The 21,454-nt window shown below is 53.0% G+C and overlaps 1 protein-coding gene across 2 annotated transcripts; it reads right to left on the minus strand.

Moving 5' to 3' along the window:
* Window positions 1-1,613: 1,613 nt before the first annotated feature.
* On the minus strand, window positions 1,614-19,666 carry ARHGAP25 (Rho GTPase activating protein 25). Of its 2 annotated transcripts, XM_062620964.1 has the most exons (11): window positions 19,156-19,666; window positions 14,550-14,743; window positions 12,735-12,822; window positions 12,238-12,357; window positions 9,879-10,086; window positions 7,688-7,820; window positions 7,003-7,076; window positions 6,562-6,683; window positions 5,287-5,486; window positions 4,279-4,826; window positions 1,614-3,565 (listed from the first exon to the last, which is right to left on the minus strand). In XM_062620964.1, exons 1-11 carry the CDS (start codon window positions 19,214-19,216, stop codon window positions 3,355-3,357), a joined length of 1,959 nt encoding a protein of 652 aa, XP_062476948.1. In that variant the 5' UTR covers window positions 19,217-19,666; the 3' UTR covers window positions 1,614-3,354. The 2 variants fall into 2 exon arrangements, with proteins under 2 accessions (XP_062476948.1, XP_062476947.1); XM_062620963.1 differs by lacking the exon at window positions 19,156-19,666 and having other exon boundaries at window positions 14,550-15,014.
* Between the last annotated feature and the right edge of the window lie 1,788 nt (window positions 19,667-21,454).

Below are 21,454 nucleotides of genomic sequence, written 5' to 3' on the forward strand. Positions count from 1 at the left end.
GGCTGGACACTGCTCCTGCACGTCCACCTCGCCTCCCCCACCAATGTGCTATTCCATGCAGTAGCCAAGCTAAAAAAGGAACGTTGCTATCAGGCCAAAAATGCAACTTTGATAAAACAGGAGGGGATCGGTCAGCAGGAGCGTGACTGGCTCGGGATCCGAAGGGAATAATGTGGGAAGAGATGGTTTTCCTTCCTTGCCTCTCACGCCTATCGAGCGCCTGGATGCAATGGAGTTAATTCTACCTGAACGCAGTAAATACAAAGAGCAATGCACAGTTTTGATTGTAATGCAAACAGGTGAGAGAAGACTGAAATGATATCCTATAATATGCCCTGTTTCCACCCTGTAATGCATGGGTCAGCAGGTTTAGATGCATTCAGATCTGAAGGTTTACTGCTGTGATATGGAGAGCCAAATCACATTTAAAGAGATGGAGAAAACCTCAGTATGAGTTGTGGGTTATCCTGTGCTCCCACCACCTTGAAGGATGCTCTTGTGTCCTAGAGCTGTGCAGTGTGAGGTGTAAATGGGGTAAAAACCTGCCTTTTTGGCAGTTTTCAAGCCTACGGTGCTCACCACAGGGTTGAAAAGGCTCTTTCTATAGGCTTTACTCTTTATTCTCTATGGCAGACAACCTGCTGCACTGTTAGAAGATAGTAGTAGTCTCACACTCTCCAGGATCTCCACAATCACTGTGTAAAGCCAGCTGAGCTGAAGAGCAGCCACCAAACTCTCCTTGGCTTTATAATTCCCTTTGCAGCACAGAGGAACAGCAATCCCTGCTTCAGGAATAGGGGAGGCTTCCTCTGCTGCTCCTTTCCCCACAAAGCTTCACAGGGGGATATAGGTCGTGCGTCAACTTTTGGGCATCTCGTGTTCTGATGTCTCCAACAGAGCATTAAATCCAGTCAGATTTGGGCATTGCCAGTGTCCAGGTGTGGCTCTGGGCTGCAGATGCAGTTTCCAAAGGTCTGGCCTGGCAGATCCATGCTTTTCTGCCTCTGGAATAAGCTCGTTTCTAACAACCAGGAAACCCCTCTTCATCTTACAGCACCCAACAGCAATACCAACTGATACGGTGCCCGTGTCGCTCTCTGGGGCTGTTCATTCCCCACCATGCATTAAGGAGGTCCCATCCCTCCCAACCTCTATTGGGAAGTCTATCTTTTAAGAGGACCACTACAAACACTGCGGGTTTTAATGGGCAGAACATCTTCCCAAAGTCACTGTGCTCCTCAGAAACAGCCATGCTTTGACAGGGCTGATTGCGCCTATCTGCAGCGGAAGGGGAGGAATGCACAGTTTATACTAAGATCATGTGCACTTGTCCTAATCACAGCGCCTTGTGAGCCCCAGCCAAGGCTCTCCACGTCACTGCCCTCGGCTGTGAAGGGATTATTTGCCTCTTCACACTTTTGATCTTCGCAGGAAGGAGCGTGTGGCATTTCCAGCCCAGATGTTCACGATGCTTCCCCTGTTCTCCCTAAGTGATTCCTCATCCCCACGTTAGGAATGAGCTCCTTGTCGAGGCAGAAAACAAACCCTGGAGCAGCTCTGACAACCACAAGGAAGAAGTGAGAATGGGAACAGTTGCTCTGAAATGATGGCACTTTGGATGCCTCTTGATTTGGGTGACAGGAAGATGTGGCTCCCATAGGTACACAGTGGGATCTTTGACTTGCAGCACCAATGGTGTTGGTGGGGCTTGAAAGAGACTGCAGGATACAAGAAATGAGTTGTAGTGCATGGGACATGAAGGGGAGGCTTGGGTTGCTCATCTTTGAAAGTGGTTGTGCTCCTTAGGGCTCTTCTCTGCGCTGCCCATCCCTCTGCAAGGCTGTGGAGCTCAGCACCAGCAGGTCCAGGCCCTCTGCTCCAATAGAAAGGAGTGCTCTGACTGAGATTCCAAATGACCAGGTTTGAAACGTACTAATCAGATTTAATCTGATTAACTACTGGCTCTATAATACAGACTGGCTATATACCCAATATTGACTTTTATTCCCTAACAACACGTTCCTGCTCCCATCTCCCCTCTTTTTCACACCAGGTTCCCTTTCTCTCCCCAGTCTTTTTCCCTGCAGGCTCTGCCAAGCAGGTCTGCAGCTGCACTTCTCTCTCACCAAAACCAAGTCCTCAGCAGCAGTAATGCAGGGTTTTGCATTAACCTCACCCTGCTTGGCACAGAGGCGTCATGCTTGGGACCTCAGATCTGTTGTGGTCTTCCCATTTCTGTCCCCACACAGGCTCTAGGCTGAGGCTTTGTGTGACATAAATGGGGAGGGAAAGGTTTTCTTCCAGACTCCTGTTATTTTCTTTCCTCCATCAAAAGCTTCAGCAGCATCATCGCACTGTGGAAGGGCAACTTACTGGAAGGCAGTGGGCAAACAAGCTTATAAACAGCCACAGAGGCACCATGAGACCTTCAGGTGCGGTGAGTCTTTATGCTGATGGCAGCAAGCGACAGGCAGAGCCCCAGTGTCATCGTCAGGGTCGAGGCCCAGGTTTCCACCACAGTGGCTGAGGAAATCCTGTTGTGTGCTGATGAAATGGTGGAAACCAAAAGCAGAGGCAGGAAGTAAGTCCAGATCTGTTGTTCTTTGAAATAAGTCCATCAGGGAAAACGCAGAAGCCCTTTTTTCTATACCAGGTAAAGCTGCTCCCTGTGTCTGGGAGTGTGAAAGTGCTCCCCAAAGCCTCAGCAGCAGCCCTGCTGTAAGGAACAGTGATTCAAAATAACTGAACAGCCACGTAACTAAAGAGCAAGTTGTGGCACTGCGACTTTTATACCTTGATATTGAGGAGTCTGGCACAGCAGAGCAGGTGATGCTGTAGGAGACCTCTTCTCAATGGACCCCACAGGCTGCCTGGGCTTCTCTTGCTCTATAAGAGCAATAACCAACTGTATGTGTTGACGTGAGCATCCCAACAGCGGTGCTGGCAGCATTCACGACCATTATCCAGGCACCCCAGACCTTGGGGCTTTTCCAACTCCATGGATCCAGGATTTATGGCCTTTGTCCCATTCAGAAGCACTGGAGGTACCTCCAGCAAGGAGCCAGCTGGCTGGCAGCAGGGATGCTCAATGCTCCGATTGAGCAGCAAGAAGTGTTGGCCTGTTCTACAGGTTCCTTGAGCAGCTGAAAGAGGAGTTGCAAAAAACACCCAAAAAAGCTAAAGAACATGTTTGAAACTTCCTGTTTCAGAGCATAAATCACGCTGTAACTTCTGGGCTCCTTCCTCCAACCCAGCCTATGGTCAGTAGCAGAACATGGGCCAATACAAGTCCCTGGCTCTGAACCTGCTTGGCGTTTCCTATGCACTCATGCAGCTGTGCAAAGCTGCCTTCTCCTAGTTGGTTTTAGCATCACTTTTGCTTGTGGATTTAGCCAAGTTTTTAATCTCCTCCTCAAGCATCCTGTTTTTCTTCTCCATCTCCTCCCAGGAGCGCTCCACGTTCATCAACTTCAGCTCCAGTTGCTCAGATTTCTGCTTCTCCTTCTCAATGTCCTGATTCAGCCTCAACAGTTTGGACCAGACTTCATAGTTTTCCTTCTCAAGACTGCAAAGAGAAACGGAGCATGTAAGGATGAGAGCAGAAGAGTGCTGGGAAGTCACCACCTGGTTCTTAAGGAGTCTGCCCTCTGTGTCATTCAGCAATAAAAGAAACCAGAGGTGATGTCCTGATCCCCTGACCCTCAATGGCCACATAATGGCCCATGGCAGGGGGCTGGAACTGGATGATCTTAAGGTCCTTTCCAACCCAAACCGTTCCATATTCTATAACATGATGCAATAAAGCAATAAATCAATACACCTAGTATATAATAACATGTTAACAATATGTGGAGCTATATAGCACTGATGGTTACAACTGAAAACGTACTGAATTCTGGAGAGCATATTGGTACAATACTGTAGTAATAACAGGAACTGTGACAGTGTGATTATTGCAGAAGCATCACAGCGCCATACAATGATGCCGTAAGAGCTGTAGGCTAGTAATAGAGCATGAGCAACTATGTCATGAGAGTACAGCACATGAGCATTGGCTTCTAGATAGCTTAATGCTCCATTTATCATCAGTGCTATAATGCATAGCATTGCTGGTAAATAAATCTGTGCAACGCTATGAGCTCATGAATAACATGTACACATGAGCTCATGTATTGCAATAGCATGAGCTGAAGACTTCAAACTCTCCAGAATCATAGAATCAACCAGGTTGAAAAAGACCTTTAAGGTCACCAGGTCCGGCCTCTGCGCTTGTGTTACCTTTTAATCTGCTCCTCGTAGTCTTTCTTCTGTAGCTCCATCTCTCTTTCCAGCTTCAGGACCATGTTCTGCAGGAGCTCCCTGCTCTCCTCATCAGGCTTGGACACCTCGGGGCTGCTGGTGGCACTGGCTCTTTCCTTTGGCTCACGGCTGGGACTGGGGCAGGGCAGGAATTCCTTCTCGGAGCCGCTGCCTTCCCCACTCTCTGCCTGGGAAGGGGGAACGTTATCGTAGGTCGAAGCCCGGTGAAGGTCGAGCAGCTTAAAGAGATCATGAGACAACGTTCTCTTGTGTCCCTCGGGGACCACGGGGCGCACGCTGCTCCCAGGGGAGCTTTTCCAGCCCTCCAATGAGTCATTCCTGCCATTGCTGCCTTTCTCCCCCGCGGAAGCAGCTGCCAGGGAAGGCTTCCTGTTGGGTAAAGTCTGAGTTCTTTTCCTTGACTGTGTTTTCCACATCCCCGGTGTATCCTTAGGGCCTTTCTCTTCTCTGGGTGCACTCGAGCTCGCAGCCGGTCCGGGAGCAGTGCTGGAATTCAGGTCACCTCTCTGGAAAACAGACCCATGGCGTTAGGACAGGCTCGTGCTGCGCTGGGAGCAGACACAGGCTGCAGCCAGCTGCCACTGCAGCTCTTACCCTTGAGCATGCCAATGGGAATGGCCACAAGTTTTCCATAAGAACTTGTGCCGCGCACCACGTTTCCCACTTTTTGCAGAGATTCTTTCTGAGGAAAGCCTTTAATCCTCAATGTTTTCCCTTCGCCAGCAGGAACTGAAAAGGTTTCGTCTGAAAAACTCCAGGAGTTTTTCCCAGAACTGTGGATTTTCCACAGGAAAGTGGGAAGTTTCTCTACATCACCTTCCTGATGCAGATATTCCAAGGATGACCGTTCTAGCTCTTTACCCTATTAATAGTTTGCAGTGGCTCGCTGGCCTGCTAGATCCCATTGTAATGAACCCCACATTCTTTAATGTATGGGTCGTTATTCCCTTGGGGATTCAGCCTCACCGTTTGCCTTTGGATCAGTGCATCAGCCCTGACCACCCCGGGGTCCTCAGCTGCTCCCCAGCCCACAGAGCTGCGCAGGATGGGCGCCTTCTTGTCGTTGTTGTGGGCAGGAGGGGAGGGTGGCACATCCTTGGATGGAGGGAAGAGGTTTGCATGGTCGCTGATCAGCACAGTCATCACCTTCTGGATCTGTGGGGTGCCTGCAAGAGAGGAGAGCTCTGTGAGCAGCAAACCCAGTGCGACAGGTTAGGCAAGGGACAGCTTGGTGTTGATCTGAGGGATGGAGCATCTCTTCTATGAGGAGGTGGGATTGTTCAGCCTGGAGAAAAGAAGACTTCAGGGAGAAGTCACCTTTCGGTTCTTAAAAGGGGCCTATAAGAAAGATGGGGAGAGACTCTTAGCAGGGTCTGTTGCAATAGGATGAGAGGTGATGGTTATAAACTAAAAGAGGGAGATTCAGGCTGGATGTGAGGAAGAAATTCTTTACAATGAGGGTGGTAAAACCCTGGCACAGGTTGCCCAGAGAGGTGGCGGATGCCCCATCCCTGGAGACATTCAAGGCCAGGCTGGATGTGGTTCCTGGCAACCTGATCGAGGTGAAGATGTCCCTGCTCATTGCAAGGGGTTGGAACTGGATGAGCTTTGAAGGCCCCTTCCAACCCAAACCATTCTATGATTCTTCCAGCAACACTTCCATTTCTAGATGGTCTTTCTGGTGTCCAAAATGGAGATGCACTTGGAAATGAGCTGAAGACAAGAAGCAGGATCATAAAACCAACCAAATCCCCCCAGAACAGCAGAAGCAGCCTATGTAGCAACCTAGACTGGAGCCTGCTCAGCTGCACCGAGCCCCAGATTGTGCTGCTTTGCCTCAACAAGCAAACTGCAGTTACCAGTTATACAAGTGGGCAGATGAACATCTCTGCCATCCCCAAGTGATGCCTGCAGAGCAAAGCATCCTTTGGCCTTAACATAGCTCTGCTGCATCTGGCCTTGCCCCTGGGATTCCTGCTTCAAGCAGCAGAAAGGTGACTTCACCAAGTTCCTTAATGGTTTGGAATCTACGGAGGCAACACACAATGCAATTCCTAAGGGTCACTATGAGCAAGTTTATAACCTAACTAACATGTGGCTTCACTCCCCCCTGCTGCACTACCTGTGCCCAGGCATGTGTCTGGCTTCTATCCATGGGTTTACTGTAGGAAACGTGGATGTAACCGAGTATTTCAGCATAGGAGGTGCTCCTATGGCACGTGTTCCAGGAGTGCCTTTTACCTCTCATAATAAGGGCAGGATCCTCTCTCTTGGGTCTGATGAGGTTCACTCCAATCACTGTTGCCAGGTTATCCACACTCATCTTGTTGACACTAGAATTCAACTGGATTTCGTGTAGAAACCTGCCAGAATCCCAAGGCAAATACTTCCAGTCAGAGAAGGAAGATGCAAGAAGCCTTACCCACCCCTGCTATAAACCCTGATTCATCCAGCCAGCTTTCCCTCTACATCCCAAGGACAGAAACATGCCTTAGAGCTGCAAACTGGAGCTGGGTCTTACTGGGATCAATAGAAAAACCACCACAGTTCTGGTGCCTCAAAGGGAACCAACCCTTGGCTCAAGAAGGGCATGTCCAGAGGAGTCAGCCTCAGCCTTTGGGATGGTATTTCTGCTCCCCAACACCACATCTGAGCTGTTGATGCCTTGTGCAGAGCACTGACCTGCAGACGTAGCTGAGGAGGTTGTAGTTGTCTCTGGGCAGGAGGGACAGCTGCTTCAGGAGGTCCTGATGGCCCTAAATGCAAGTTAAGAAACAGCTCTATGAAGATCCACAGGTTTATGTAGGCCCGGGAATGGCTCTTGGCCGCTCCATCCATCCCTGGATGGCCTCACCTCTTGCAAATTCCATCTCTCCAACAGAACAAGGGGCATAGAGAAGTTTCTGTACAGTGCTCAGCAAGAAGAGGCAGCCCATTGCCCACCAAAGGGAAGAGCAGGAGCCCCTCCAGCCCAGCAGGCGTGTGATGAGCTCTTCAGATCATGCCTCATCTCTTGCATTCCTTATATATGAGCATTTAGGACACTTTTAACCCCAAAGATCCTAAAGTGAAGCACCCTACAAGAAACATTTGCCCTTGAAACACAGGGCTGAAGCCTGCAGTTCACAGAGCTCGTGCTACCAAGGGCATCTGTACAGGAGCAGCATCCGTGAGTGGAATTTTGGGGAGGGGGTTTATATAGTAACTCATTGAGTTAGGAGAAGCCGGTTCCCGTTTGTTCCTCACTTTTCCCCCTCCTAAATCCCCTTTCTTGCCTTGCTTGCTCTCACCCAGAGCCCTCCCTCAGCTCGGGCTGAGAACGACACAGGTTATAACGCCCAGCTCAGGGACACAGGAGCACCTTTACCTTCCTCCCATCCGCATCCAGCGCCTGCCCGCACAGCAGGAAATCCTCATACTGCATCCAGGGCACCACCGGCTCCGGCAGCTCCCGCAGGTAGAGCTTGAGCAGCGAGGCCACGGTGTGAACATCCGTATCCCTGCCGAGTGCCAAGAGAGCTCACTCACAAGCTGCAGAGCAAACCCTGCCCTGCTCCGGGAGCATCATAGAACCATGGAATGGTTGGGGTTGGAAAGGACCTTAAGATCATCCAGTTCCAACCCCCCTGCCATGGGCAGGGACACCTCACACCAAACCATGGCACCCAAGGCTCTGTCCAACCTGGACTTGAACAGGGATGGAGCATTCACATGAGACTCACAACCCTTTGCATGCAAATCCTGCTGGGGCTCTGGGGCTTGGCAGGAGCTGCTCCATGCGGAGCTCGCCTGGGGTTGTGGAGATCAACAGCAATTACTGGAGCTGTGCTGCCGGGACAGATGTTTGCAGCTTTGCATACCATGGAGTTTACATGATGTCAAGGGGACACTGTCAAGATGAGAAGCCTCCCTTTTGACCCACCTTGAAGTGGTTGAACTGTGATAAACTCCCAGGGCATTTATTTTTAGGACTGTTTGGGGTGGGTTTTTTTTTACATCCTACTGGGTTTAACAAATGCACATGGCCACAGAGGAGGACTGCGGAGCTGTGTTTTTGTAGGGCCTACCAATACACACCATTAGGTATCTGTTGGTACTGCAACAAGAGCTGTCGAACACTCCCCAGCCAGTGCTTGGGCATCCAGGAGTGCTTGTGGGAACCCAAACGTGGAGCATTCAGGTCACGGCAAACCCCACTATTGGCCTTTCTCCTTGCTAAGAAGATGGTTTCATAGAATCATGGAATAGTCAGGGTTGGAAAGGACCTTAAGGTCCTCCAGTTCCAACCCCCTGCCATGGGCAGGGACACCTCACACTAAACCATGGCACCCAAGGGCTTGTCCAACCTGGCCTTGAACACTGCCAGGGATGGTGACCCCGAGATCCCCATAGCAATGCACCTAGCTCAGGGTTATAGTGACAGGGTGATGGGAAAGGGCCAAACTCCCTCTCTATACCCCCCTGTATAACAAGCAAGCTTCACCTTCCTATGACCCACGGGCAGGTTACAACAGGAGAGCTCCAACACCCTCAAGGCAAGAAATAGCTGCAAACCCAAGGGTAGGGATGTTTGTGCTGCCAGAGCAGCCCTGGCTCCACTTGCACAGGGCAGGGAGGGGTTAGGTCAAAATCCTGTGGTTTTTTTCCCTAACAAAGCTGCATAAAACGGGATAAACCCAATCCCAATCTCCCCTGGTTCAGTCTAAATCCATTGCTCCTTTTGGGTCCTTCTCTCCCACAAGCAGCCCAGATTTTGCCAGCAGCTCCCAGAGCTCAGGTGATGCCTGAGACCTCTGAAGGTCCCTCCCAACCCAAACCCTTGCATGATCCTGTACGGGGCAGGTCCCCAGCATCGCCAGAGCCAGTATCAACCATCCTCATACACATGCAGCAGCCTGGGTACTCCTTGCCTCAGCTCTGGGGGGTAAGGCAGGGCAGGGATTAAACCAAAAGCCTCACTTTAGGTGCCATGGGAGGGCTTTATAAAGAGGTCCACCAGGGATTTCTCTCTCTTCCCTCCTTTTACACAGGGCATGGCAGAGATAGCAGTGGCAAACAGCACCCTAAAGCCTCTCTGAGACCTACAGGCAGGGCCAGGCAGCTCTGCAGAGGAAGGGGGTCAGGAGGATGCAGCCAAAATCTCTTTCATGTCTCTATGTGGTTGTAAGCAACAGAAGGAAAATACCACGTCTATGGGCTGGTAGGGAAAGGAATAACTTCTACTGCATGCACTAGGGTGTTCTCTGAGCTTATTTGTGGTCCTTTACTTGCTCTCCTATCTCTAAACCTCCGTCCCCAGCTGATGGGCTGTGTAGGCTCTTCCCTCTGGCTGCTCCTGCACAAATAACTGCTCTATGGAGCCAGGTTCTTCCTAAACGCTTCCCTTTACTCCCATGAATCTCAGCACCCTCTAATTCTGTTTTAGGGGTTTCTGATGGATCCTCTTCCCTTACCAAGCCCTTATGGAGGGCCCACGTTTCCCGCTGGGCTCTCAGGGGGGGTTGACAGGCTGCTTTCCCCCAGGTGTATGAGCAGGAAAGGGGGGGATCCAGCCTTACCGGTCAAATGACGGCCTTTCCCCAGCATCGAAGGCATCCCTGAGCTGCCGCACCAGGTTGTCCTGGCCGGGGAGGCGGAAGATGCCCTCCTCGCTGACGCCGTGCTCCCGGATGAACTCAGCACACTTCTGCACCAGGATGGGGACCTGGTGCTGCCCAAACCTCTGCTCGTAGGCCATGGTCTCTGCCAAGTGCTGCCCGAACACCGCTGGGGAAGGGACAGGGGTCAGAGGAGCCCAAACCCTTCGCTGAAGGCATCAGGTGATAACGCGACAGTGGTACCTGCTGTTCTGATAGCACAGGAGCTGTAAGAAGGCTGCAACCTGGGGCAAAGCAGAGCATCTTCCAAAGCAATACTAGCAAAATGAAGCCTTGCTCCTCCTCCAAATAACAGCTCTCAAACTGGCTCAAACCAAGCAGTGAGCCTTGTTTTCTGCCATGTCATTTGCCTGCCTTGGAGCAGGATGCTGATGCAGAGGGAGGCAGGGACAGCATGAAGGCTGATGGCACAGGGAGAAAAAGCAAGCTGGAGGCTATAGAAAGCACAGAGACCACCAAGAAAGAAGGAAAACAGAGGTTTGGAGGTGGAAGTCTGACTGGTTCAGTGGCTTTTATTCCCCCTCCCTTCTCCTTTCCCCCCATGCAGGGAGCAGAAGCAGGCGGTACCTGTTCTTTGCAGCAATGGCTTTTTCCTCCTGAACTCACAGCAGAAGAGCTCAAAGGTGGGAAGGCAGCAGCCTGCATCCCAGCTCTTCCTCCTCGGAGCCTGGGGCATGGTCAAGAGCCAAATCCGAGCTCTGGGATATCAATGGTAACGGGTTCTATGGTCCTCTACCATGGTTTTGGCCCAGCAGCGCCTGGGATGCGTTCACCTTATGCTCTGAAAGCTGAAACAATTCCTGTGCATCTTCCAGAGGAGGAAAAGGCAAGCAAACACCCATCTGGCACCACAGGGCTTGTCAGGACCTGCCTGATCACGGGGATTTTCAGTTATAACTCACTTATGCTTTTAAACTATTAATATAAACCTGTCATTGTGCACAAGGAAAGCAAATAGCTGCTCCCCCCTTCTCTTTGCTTTGGTAGCTGAGAATGAATCACTTCTTTAACTGCAAACAGGCAGGCTGGTTAATGTGGGGGTACCTCCAATGCAGTGCCCATGGCCGGATCCTGTGCATGGAGGCAGCCAGCCCTGCACATCCCCTCCCACGTTTTGGAGATGCTTTTGCTGTTGCTTCACCCTTCGCACCTTCTCTGCTTTTTGGTACTGCTGCAAATGGATGGTTTTGATCACATAAAGGTCCCTTTACCCAGCCAGAAGAAACTGGCAGCCCCCCAGGCTTAAGCAAGGCTCAGATGTGGGGTTGTTATTAAACATTAGAGCCAGGCAGGGCAATGCCTTGAGAATCTGTGGCTCATGCAATGCTCCTTTCAGATGCCACCCCCAGGGCACAGCATGGTTCAGTCAGAGGCAGGAAACACCAGGGCTGCAGAGGAAAGCAAAACCGTGTTGTGCTTTAGGTGATGCTTAACCTGTGCCACAGCAAAAGAGCTCAATTGGCAGCTCCTACCTGCCTCTGAACGGCTGTGATTTATGGTCACACAGGAGCTAGGGGAGCCCAGAGCTCCATTGTGCTTGAATGACAGAGCTGAAGGGCATGGAGGCTATAAAACAGCATGCAAACAGTCAGGGCAAGGCACTGAGGGAGGGAGGAGAGGCTTAGGGTGAGCATCCAGGTTAGTGCTCTTCTGGAAGAGAGCTTAAAAGCCCTATTCCTTCGGTGGGTTTTGCTTATAGGAGTTCACCCACGTTGGAGGAGTTCATCCTTATAGGAAAAGTGGCTGGAATGACCTTGGCTGCTTCCTTTGTGGGCAAGTTTATAGTGGGCTCCTGTCTGGTGGGCTCCTGTTTTATACCTCCCTGACCACAACGTTGTAATGGCACCAATGCCTCCCCAGAGAGGGGCTGGAAGCAAGGATGCTGGTGCCACAAGCCTTGCTTGTGCCTGAGGAGGGTGGTTACATGGCCAAGGCAGAAGGGCTGGGCTGAGCAAAGAGAGCAAAGCAAGGACATGGGCAGGTTAAAGGCAGGATTTGTGAGCCCCAACAGGGTTGCTTGCAAGGGCAATGTTATCTGGGGGCAAGAATTCAATGAGGAAGCTTGCAAAAGAGCTTGAAACCAGCCCAGAAACCTTCCTTCGTGCTTGGCTGCCATTCACTTAACGCTGCCCATGCAGTCACATCGCAGCTCCATCGCCCAGTTGAGTGGGTTTATGAGCCTAGCTTTGAATCCCTTGCACTGCAGCCCATGAGGCAGGGAGAAACAGGCTCTCCGGGAGCTGTCCCTGCTCTCCTTTACCTCCTGATGTAGACCCCAGCACCCGCCGGATGGATTTAACCCATTCTTCCATCTCAGACTGGGAATTCGCCATGAGCACGCAGGTGTCCTGCCCGGCCCGGCTCTGCTCTCCGGAGAAGCCTGCAAAGAACCATTTATTATCATGTATAGGGAGGATTGGAAGAGAAAAGACACATTCTCCTGCTGGGTTTCCTTCCTAAATGCTTTCGGCTCCAAATTTCCCCCTCGGTCTCTGCTTGGCTCTGAAACGAAGCAGTGCTTTTGTATTGTGTGCTCACTGAAGGGCTGCAAGAAGGGAACAGAAACTGCTGAGCAGTGCAGCTGGGCGCTGGGTAAGGGCCCTCCTCCAGCCCCAACATGGGAAGAGTGGAAGCAAGGTGGCAGTTTGCATGTGCAGCTCAACACTGGGAGACACTGGGAAGAAAGGGGAGCAAAAGGAGTGGTCCAAATGGCTCCGGGGGGACCCACAAGCATGCAGCAGAGGGAAGCATCCTCACCTGGGATGATCTCAAAGATGAACTTCCCTCCTTCCTCTGGGTTGCTGGCCACCTCCTTGATGGTGCTTCCCTGGAGGGACAGGCAGCCCTAGGACAAAGCAGAGCAGGAGCTGCAAAGATGGCCTATTACTACCCCGTGTAAGCATTGAGGATCAAAGCCCTTCTTAGGAGCAGGTTGCAGGAGCTGGTGAGCTTTGTGTATCATCTGCTACGAATTACTGCTCTGACATTGAGGGATGCTTCCTAAGTGCCACTTTTTTCTGATGAAGGGGTTCTCAGAATGGTTATTTTGCTCTTTTCCTATTTTCCCCCCTTCTCATGTGTTTTCTAACCCCTGATGGGAGTGGAAGAAGAGAGCACAAAGGAGAAGGCACTGAACAAAGCACTGGAGCAGGAAACCTGCTCCTTTAACACCGCATCACTTAAACCCCCAAACCAAACCCAAAGTTTGCAGCAGAGGAGGAGAGAAAAAGAAGAAAAGGAAGGGGAAATAAAAAAGCAAAGTGTTAAAGAGCCATTGCTTTTGGACCTCCCTTTCCCCAGCCATCACAATGGGCACGGGCAACCCGGTCCTGGCTGGAGGGGACGGATGGGAGCGGCTGAGGCATGTGGGGACTGAGTGGGGGTGAGTCAGCACCAGAGGAAACAGGGCCCTGCCATAGACATGAAGCTTCAGCCTCCTGAAAGCCACTGGGCTCCTGCGGGAGGACTTTTAGTGCTCCAAAAGCCTGGATTGCAGCTGGATCAATCAGAATAATGATGGGATCAGGGAGGCTTGAAGTGAGCTCTGGGAGCAAGTCCAGAGGAGGCCACAGGGATGCTCAGGGGCTGCAGCAGCTCCCGTATGGAGCCAGGCTGATAACACTGGGGCTGTTCAGGCTGGAGAAGAGAAGCTGTGTGGAGACCTCAGAGCAGCTTCCAGTGTCTGAAGGGGGCTACAAGGATGCTGCAGAGGGGCTCTTCATAGGGACTGTAGGGATGGGACAAGGGGTGATAGGCTCAAACTGAAACAAGGGAAGTTCAGGTTGGAGATAAGGCAGAAGCTCTTCCCTGTGAGGGTGCTGAGGCACTGGCACAGGGTGCCCAGAGAAGCTGTGGCTGCCCCATCCCTGGCAGTGCTCAAGGCCAGGTTGGACACAGGGGCTTGGAGCAAGCTGCTCCAGTGGAAGGGGTCCCTGCCTGTGGCAGGGGCTTGGAACGGGAGGAGCTTTAAGGTCCCTTCCAACCCAAACCAGGCTGGGGTTCTGTGGTGCATCAGGGTCACGGGCAGAGCACTTTCTGTTTCTATACCCCATTTACAATGGGGGAGGCAGTTCCTCCCAGTCACCCTGAGACAGGGCAAAGCCAGAAATGGGACTTGCATCCTGCCAGACTCAGTCCTGTGCTTTCACCCCGAGGATCAACCGACTGCCGGCAGGCACTTGAAGAATTCAAGTAGATAGAATCATAGAATCATAGAATCATGGAATGGTTTGGGTTGGAAACGACCTTAAGATCATGCAGTTCCAACCCCCTGCCATGGGCAGGGACACCTCACACTAAACCATGGCACCCAAGGCTTCGTCCAACCTGGCCTTGAGCACTGCCAGGGATGGAGCATTCACCACTTCTTTGGGCAACCCATTCCAGTGCCTCAGCACCCTCGCAGTAAAGAAAGTGCATCCATGAAGCTCCCGACCAGGGTATCTCATCTCCAGTACTGCCCAGAGGCAGAAAACTCCTTCAATGACACCCTCCTCCAGCCCCATCCCAAACCATTTCCCCATGAGCAAAGCTGCAAGGAGAGGGATGCAAAACCCAGCATCCTCTTCCTACCTGTGGCTTGACATCGTCCTCATCCTTGTAGTAGTAAAGCTGCTGCCCCTTGAGCACGAAGTAGCGCTGCTGCCAGTTCTTGACGATGGAGCGCTGCTTCTTGAGCCAGCCGTCCTTCAGGGTCCGCTGCAGAGCACTGGGGGCTCCCGGCCCGGCACCCGCTGCGTCCCCACTCATCACGCTCCTGGACCGCGCTGCCGGCGAAGGAGATTGATGGGGATACAGGCGGGGGACAAGGCACCAGCGGCCCCCAGGGCTGAGGGATGCTCCAGCAGCGAGCGCGGCTCTGCCCCTCCGCCTGCACCCAGCGGGGTGGCTGCAGGGTTTAAAGGAAGTGGCTGCAGTATCTGCGAGCGGGCGCTTCCTTTTCCTGCGTGGGGGGAATTGTGGTGCGAGCGAGAAGGAAACCATCAGGGGTTGTTTCATGGGGCGGGTGTTTTCCTTACAGCCACCCCAAAGAGCCTGCAGCAGCGCCGGGACCTGGCCCGACTTGGAAAGAAACCGCTTGGAAGATGTGGTTTTGTTATGGGAGAGCTTTGCCTCGTGGTTTCCATGGGCAGCTCTCACACAGTGGGAGTGGAAAGTCTCCAAAGTACAGTGTGGATTCAGAGCATCCTCTCCTCTCTGCATGGCCACTGAGGGACCAGCAGCATGGGCCTGTGGCATCCCTAAATGCTTCTGTGAGAGGGATCGTTTCCTGCTTGGGAGGGATGGTTTCCAGAAGGGATTCTTGCCTCTGGACCAAGCACTGCAGGACCCCTGTGCCAATGTAGCTGAGCAGAGTTAGCATCTGTGCTCATGGGGCAAAACCAATGACTGCAGGGGAATTCAGCCTCACATTGGAGGAGATGTAGGGCACCTCCCGAGGTCCTACATCTCCCTGCTAACACAGAGCTGGTGGCACCTGGCTGAGTGCCACGGTGCAGAGAATGGAGCAGGATTCGGCCCCCTGAGCCCAGCAGCATTTGCTGGCAGAGGATGCTCAGGCTGAGCTGGGAGGGAAGCGTTGTGCAATGCTGTGGGATGGGGGAAGCTGCAGCAGGCCCATATCTCTGCCCCCAGACGCCTGAGCTGGGCAGCAGAGCAGAGCTGCAGAAGCTGTGGTAGATAGGAGTGTCAGTGAATCCTGGGCCTGAGTGCAAAGGACATGCTTAAAACAGGAGGAAAGTCACCCACTGCTGCCTTGTGATGCACAGACACCCACAGGGAGTGTGAGCCTGCAAAGCACCCAGTGCCCAGTTGCTTCTGAGGTTCAGCATCATGCCCAGCTTCCCCTTCTGAAACCCCCTGGAGCAAGACACCCTTGCCTTGGTCCTTCAGAGCCAGGCTTGCGTAGAGCCCTCTGAGCTCACCTCCACACCTCAAACCTGCCACGGGATGCAGATCCCTTCCCCGAAACCCAACAAGGATGTGGGTCTCAAAGTCACCCTTCCAAGTGCCCTGAGGATGCTGCTTGTGTCTCAGTGTGTGCTGCTGCGGGATGGATGCCCGCTGCAGAGGATGCAGGTGTAAGAACGGGATTTTCCAGCTGCTTCCCTTGAAAAATGCTGGTGCTGGGAATCACCCTGATGCAGAAACCAAAGCGGGGTTCCCAGATTGCACCTCAAACTCCAGGCAGCCTCTTTGTTCTTTGCCAAAACATCTGCATTTACCCAAATCCCATAAGCGCTCGCATGAATCTCAGTGAACCACTCGGGAGCAGCATCGCTCCTCTCCGTACACCATGTTCCTTCATGTCTTGTGGCTGCTGCCAGCTCCTCAGGGATGAGGGCTTCTGGGAATGATGTGCAGCTGTTGGGAGCAGGGATGCTGCAGGGTGCAGGGCACAGAGAGCACAGCCCACCACCAAAGAGCAAATCCCAAATGGATTGGCTCCAAACCAGCCCCGTTCTGCAGAAAGCAGCTCTCCCATCATCCAGCACTCTGATGCCTTCCCGAACCCTCTCCCATCACAGCACCACAACAGAGATGCTGATGTTCACTTGTACCACTCACATTTGCAGAGTGAAAGCTCTGCACCAAGCACTGATGTCCATGAGGGCTTAGTGCGAAGTGAAGCTCTTATAACGCAGCTCCCATCCTGATGGGTGGAAATCAGGGATGCGTCTCCATCCACCAGCTCTGTGTTCCCAAAATTCCGTTCCCCACGTGGCTCAGCCCAGCCCAGCAGCGCTGATATTGCAGTGGCACGAGATGTGGGAAGAGAAATCATGTCTTATGTAAAAGGCAATGGTTTACTACCCCTTATTGCAGATACCAATCACCCTCCAAGCCAGCCACGGCTGCATCAGGGCTCTGCACCATGGAAAGGCATCACCCCATCAGTCTGCTACCCAGGGGTTCCTCCTGCTCTCAGCCTTAAGCTTAATTTGCCTGGTCCTTGCAGGAAATCAGGTTTCTCTCTCCCTCTGTGTAAGGGGTGCGCATTTCATTGGGTCCCCTTTCTTTAGCATTAGCCAAAGACTCGCAGAACAACTGGAGGCTTAGCCATGCCCATGCACAGTGTGAACAGAGAGATGTATGCTCCTGCTGCGTGAGGCAGCTCTCCCTGCCATCCAGATGGGTTTGGATGTGAGGCTTGGGCTCACTTAAGGCCCAAAGAGCAGTTTACAGGCTCCTTCCTACCCAAAAGCCGTGCCTATGGCAGGGCTCATGCACAGCATGGGGAGGAGCTGCCCTGGGAGCTCAGCTTTTCCCTTGGCTCTCACCAAAGGGGGGTCCAGCCTTTGCAATCATCTCCTTCACCACCACATCCCTGCCACGCTTGGCTCCTCCTTGCCACCCTTGTGGGGCAGAAAAGCAAATGTGGTGCCTCCCAAAGCGTTTCCTGTGGCAACGGCCTCTGAAGTTGAATGTTTCCTCCAAAACATCCTCACTCTCCCTCCAGCCATGGGCACTCCGCAGAGAGGAGCCCTCCCAAAGTGTGAATTCCCACCGTGGCATCCATATCAAAGGCCTTGCCTTGGGCAAGAGCCCTCCCTGCCATCTCCTCTGCTCCTTCCCCACAGGAGGGATGTTGGGCATTGCAAAAGCAAAAGTGCCACAAGAATCCTAGAGCCAATGGGGTTGGAAAAGACCTTTTCAGCTCATCCAGTCCAACCCTCCTGCAATGAGCATCACAAATGGCATCTCCTTTGTTGAACTGAAGAGCTTTGTGAGGAAGAGCTGCCCAGGGACTTCCAAAAGCTGCTTGGGCCACCGCCGTGGCCCAGAGTGAGGAGGGGGAAGTGTCCTGAAGCCAGGAGGAGCCAGCAAGGGTGACTAATGTGCAGATGCTTTCCACTAGCAAGTCACATCCCTACTGCAGCCCTATAGACAGTAGTGGCCGGTTCCCAGCCCCAAAGCAAGAAAGGATTTAGCCATTGCTCCATGACCTCCATGCAAAACAATATTAATAATCCTAAAAATGGGCAGTGTAGAAATCCAGGATGCTTCTGTGATAACCACATGGGGATTTCTCCACTATTGTCCTGCAGGCTGATGAATGCAGATGGTGGCACTGCCTGAGGGCTCCATCCTGAATCCCCCATCCCTGGCAGTGCTCAAGGCCAGGTTGGACAGGGCTTGGAGCAAGCTGCTCTAGTGCAAGGGGTCCCTGCCTATGTCAGGAGGCTGGAATTGGATGGGCTTTAAGGTCCCTTCAACCCCAACCATTCTAGGATTGAATGAAAGCTCCTGGATGACCCAGGGGCTCGTCCTGTGCACAGCCGAGCCCAAGGGGACTCTTCATTTGGGGCCTTGTGTGAGGTGAAGCTTTGACCACCCCAATGAAAGCAGCTTCAGATGGAATACCAAATTGCCCTTTGCAAGATAATCCAGCCAGGATGACATTGCAAGGCACAGGGAGGAAGAGCTCAGCGCACAGCGACCAGCATCAGGGTCAAATCCGTTTGCTGCTAGGAGAAATCAAGGTGTCAGTGTGTCCCAGCCATGCTTTGGCCAGTGCCAGGGGCACAGATTGCCCCAGTGCATGCACAAGGCTGGACTCGTGCACCCCTTCCTCAATGGCAGCATCCTCGCCACTGGGGATGCTTGACCCCAAAGCAGGCCTTGGTTCTCCTGTGTGCTTTGGCCAAGGAACCTGCCATTGGGCTCAGAGGTGTTCCCGAGTGGGTTTTATGCTGGAGCCATGAGCAGAAGCAGGAGATGAGCCAGGAAATCAGGCAGTGAAGCTGTCCCACAGCACAGAGCCCAGCATGGGCATCAGAGGGCTCTTCACCACCAGTGAGAGGAAACCGATGACGTTGGGGTGGGAGAAGAAACCTGAGCAAGGGCGAGATTGCTTCCTCCAGCCCACACTGCAAGGCTTGCACCAGCAGAAGGAGCCCATGTGGTTGAGACGCCCCCAAACCTGGGTTATGGGTGGGCAGCAGCCCCGTGATGCCAAGCCCCTCCGTTCCCCACCCCACCGAGGCAGCCCCAGCGCACGGCATCCCTCTGTGACAGCTTTGCAAACCACCTCATTTGCTGTCCCAAAAATAGCTGGAGGCCAGAAGTGGGTTTGGGTCAGGGCCATAGCCAGAACTGCAGCTGGGCTTGGCCGCAAGCACCCGTCAGACCCCGAATGGCTGAAGCAGGAACAGAAGAGCATAAGGAAACCCGGTACCTATTTTTGCAGCATCCATTCTGAGGTTGAAATCCCAGTTCCGTGGCAGCTTGAGGGACATTCCGGACCAGGAAAGGCTTTTTGTTTCTTAAGGGGGGGGCCTTGCTTAGGAGCCGGGCGGAAACAAAGCCCTGAGGTCCTATGGGGACCCCGCACCAAGAGCAACAGCTCAGCAAGGGTTGATTTACCAACGTGCTTCCTCTTCCCTCCTCTGCGGGCGGCTCGGAACAACCCATAAAAGTACCTTCCTGCCCTGCTCTCCTCTGAAGCTCCTCTCTGCCTTCCCAATGATGCCGAGGTGATGATGCTGCCTTTCCTGCTCCCTTCTTTGATGGATGCAGGGATGCGTGGTCCCAGCCTGCACCCTGCCCGGGGCTGCGCTCTGCTCCTTGCATTTGAGGAAGTGGATGTCCTCCTCCGTGCACCAGCAAACTGCTCACTGCCCCACACAGAGCTTTGGGATGTGTTGTGCTCCACAGCAAAGCAGGGCAGAGCATGGCCAGATGGCACTGGATGGCGGCTCTGGATGTCCTGGTGCATCCCTGTGGTGCAGGGGTGTCTTTTGTGCTTCTTATTGCGGCTGTTCAATAGCCCTTATGGCTGATTTAAGGCTTTTAAGCCCACTTTGTAACTGGTAGGAGCAGAATAGGGATGAAAGGGCTCTTGGAGGAAAGGCTGTGGCTATCAGAGCAGTGATGGTCAAGGGATGTGGGCACAGACCCCGCCAGGTCGAGCAGCACCTCTTTCCCTGCTGACAACAGTGAGTGTATCCTGTTCCTAAATGGTATTTAGGGCTGGTTTTCCACAGAAGAGATGGCTGTGCAGCTGCAAATGTGATTAGACTGGGATGCAGCTCTTGAGACCCGGGCTAACTGCAACGTGGCACTCGCAAACACCCGAGGGAACAGAAAGCAGCGTGCCCTGAAGGCTTAATGGAGGCCTCCATCCCATTCCCCCCCCATGCTGGGGAAGCCCAGGCCCTGCGCAGGGGGAAGTTGCTCTGAACAGAAGCAGAAACAGGGACGTGGGGAGCGCAGGGGCTGACAGAGGCCACTGGTTCCTGCTGGGGTTTGCAGCCCAGCCGCTCGCAAAGGCTTTGCTCAGTGCTGCAGTGTGAATTGAGGATGTGGCTCTCGGGGCCACAGCACAGCCAGGGTGGGCCCGGGTGGGTTAATCCCAGCTGAGGAATGGATCTGTTGCTTTGAGCATGAGTGGAGCCAGCTCAGAGATCCCCAGCTCACACATTCCACTGCTGGGTGGCCATAGGGAACGTGACGGTGCGGGAAGTGGTGCTGGCGCAATGGAGCAGCCCAAGCTTGAACCACATTAACCCCAACACCCTGCTCTGGACCCAAACTGCCTGATTTAACTCGCTTTTTGCTCGACCCCAAGCAGAAGGCCCTGGATTAAACACGTTTCCTCTGGATTCTAATACCTGCTGTAGGGACTTGTGTGTTTCAGTCCTACCTTTCTCTTCAACCCGGTCTCTTTCTTATGCAGCAGAGGTTGTGAACAGCTTTTCCCCACCTGCCTGTGTGAACAGGATGTCACGCGGCGCTTTCCCCTCCTCTAGAAAGAGAACAGTGAGTAGTTTAGCTCAAACTCATGCACTTCAGCTCCACCACAACAGCTCAGCCCAAACCAAGCCTTCACAAACACCCTAGAGGGCTCTTCCAGATGCCCTGTGGAGCACCTGGTTGCTGCCTCCACCAGTGGGAAAGGACATCACAACACTGGGGTGTTTTCTTAGCAGCTGAGCCAGGCAGCCTGCTCCTGAACCAAATATCCCAGGGGAACGTTAAAAAGGTAAATCTCAGCCCATAAGGGTGGTTGTTTTACATCCCTCCTCTATCAGGGTCTCATGGAAGGTGTGTCTGGGCAGAGACCTGCTTGCAGGAAGGCAGCCCTGGGCTGAGGTCTACTGTGGGTTCTGGGACTGGAACACAGCTCACACCAAGATTCCTACTGGGAATTTGTACTTTTCAACGTGTGAGTTCATTACATTGCCACAGAATGGGGAGAAACAAGGAGGGATCTTTCAGAACAGGGTGCCCAGAGAAGCTGTGGCTGCCCCATCCCTGGCAGTGTTCAAGGCCAGGTTGGACACAGGGGCTTGGAGCAAGCTGCTCTAGTGGAAGGGGTCCCTGCCCATAGCAGGGGTTGAAACTGGATGAGCTTTAAGGTCCCTTCACCCCAAACCATGCTATGAAGCTATGATTCAGCTGAAATGGAAGCAGCAATGCTGATAGCCTCTGGGGCTGGTGTGTCAGATGATGTGTGTGACTCACTGCAAGGCAGT

This window comes from Pezoporus occidentalis, unplaced genomic scaffold (assembly GCF_034315485.1).
Source record: "Pezoporus occidentalis ecotype Australia unplaced genomic scaffold, CSIRO_AGI_Poc_V1 ctg226, whole genome shotgun sequence".
Taxonomy (NCBI): domain Eukaryota; kingdom Metazoa; phylum Chordata; class Aves; order Psittaciformes; family Psittacidae; genus Pezoporus; species Pezoporus occidentalis.

Bases quoted from the DNA above. Each gene is read 5' to 3' on its own strand.
- ARHGAP25 (XM_062620963.1), bottom strand. From the start codon at position 14,975: ATGAAACAACCCCTGATGGTTTCCTTCTCGCTCGCACCACAATTCCCC. The intron at 7,821-9,878 runs GTAAGGCTGGAT...GGCACTCGGCAG, and splicing joins GAAAGGCCGTCATTTGACCG to GGATACGGATGTTCACACCG. The intron at 7,077-7,687 runs GTAAAGGTGCTC...ACTTGCATTTAG, and splicing joins TGGATGCGGATGGGAGGAAG to GGCCATCAGGACCTCCTGAA.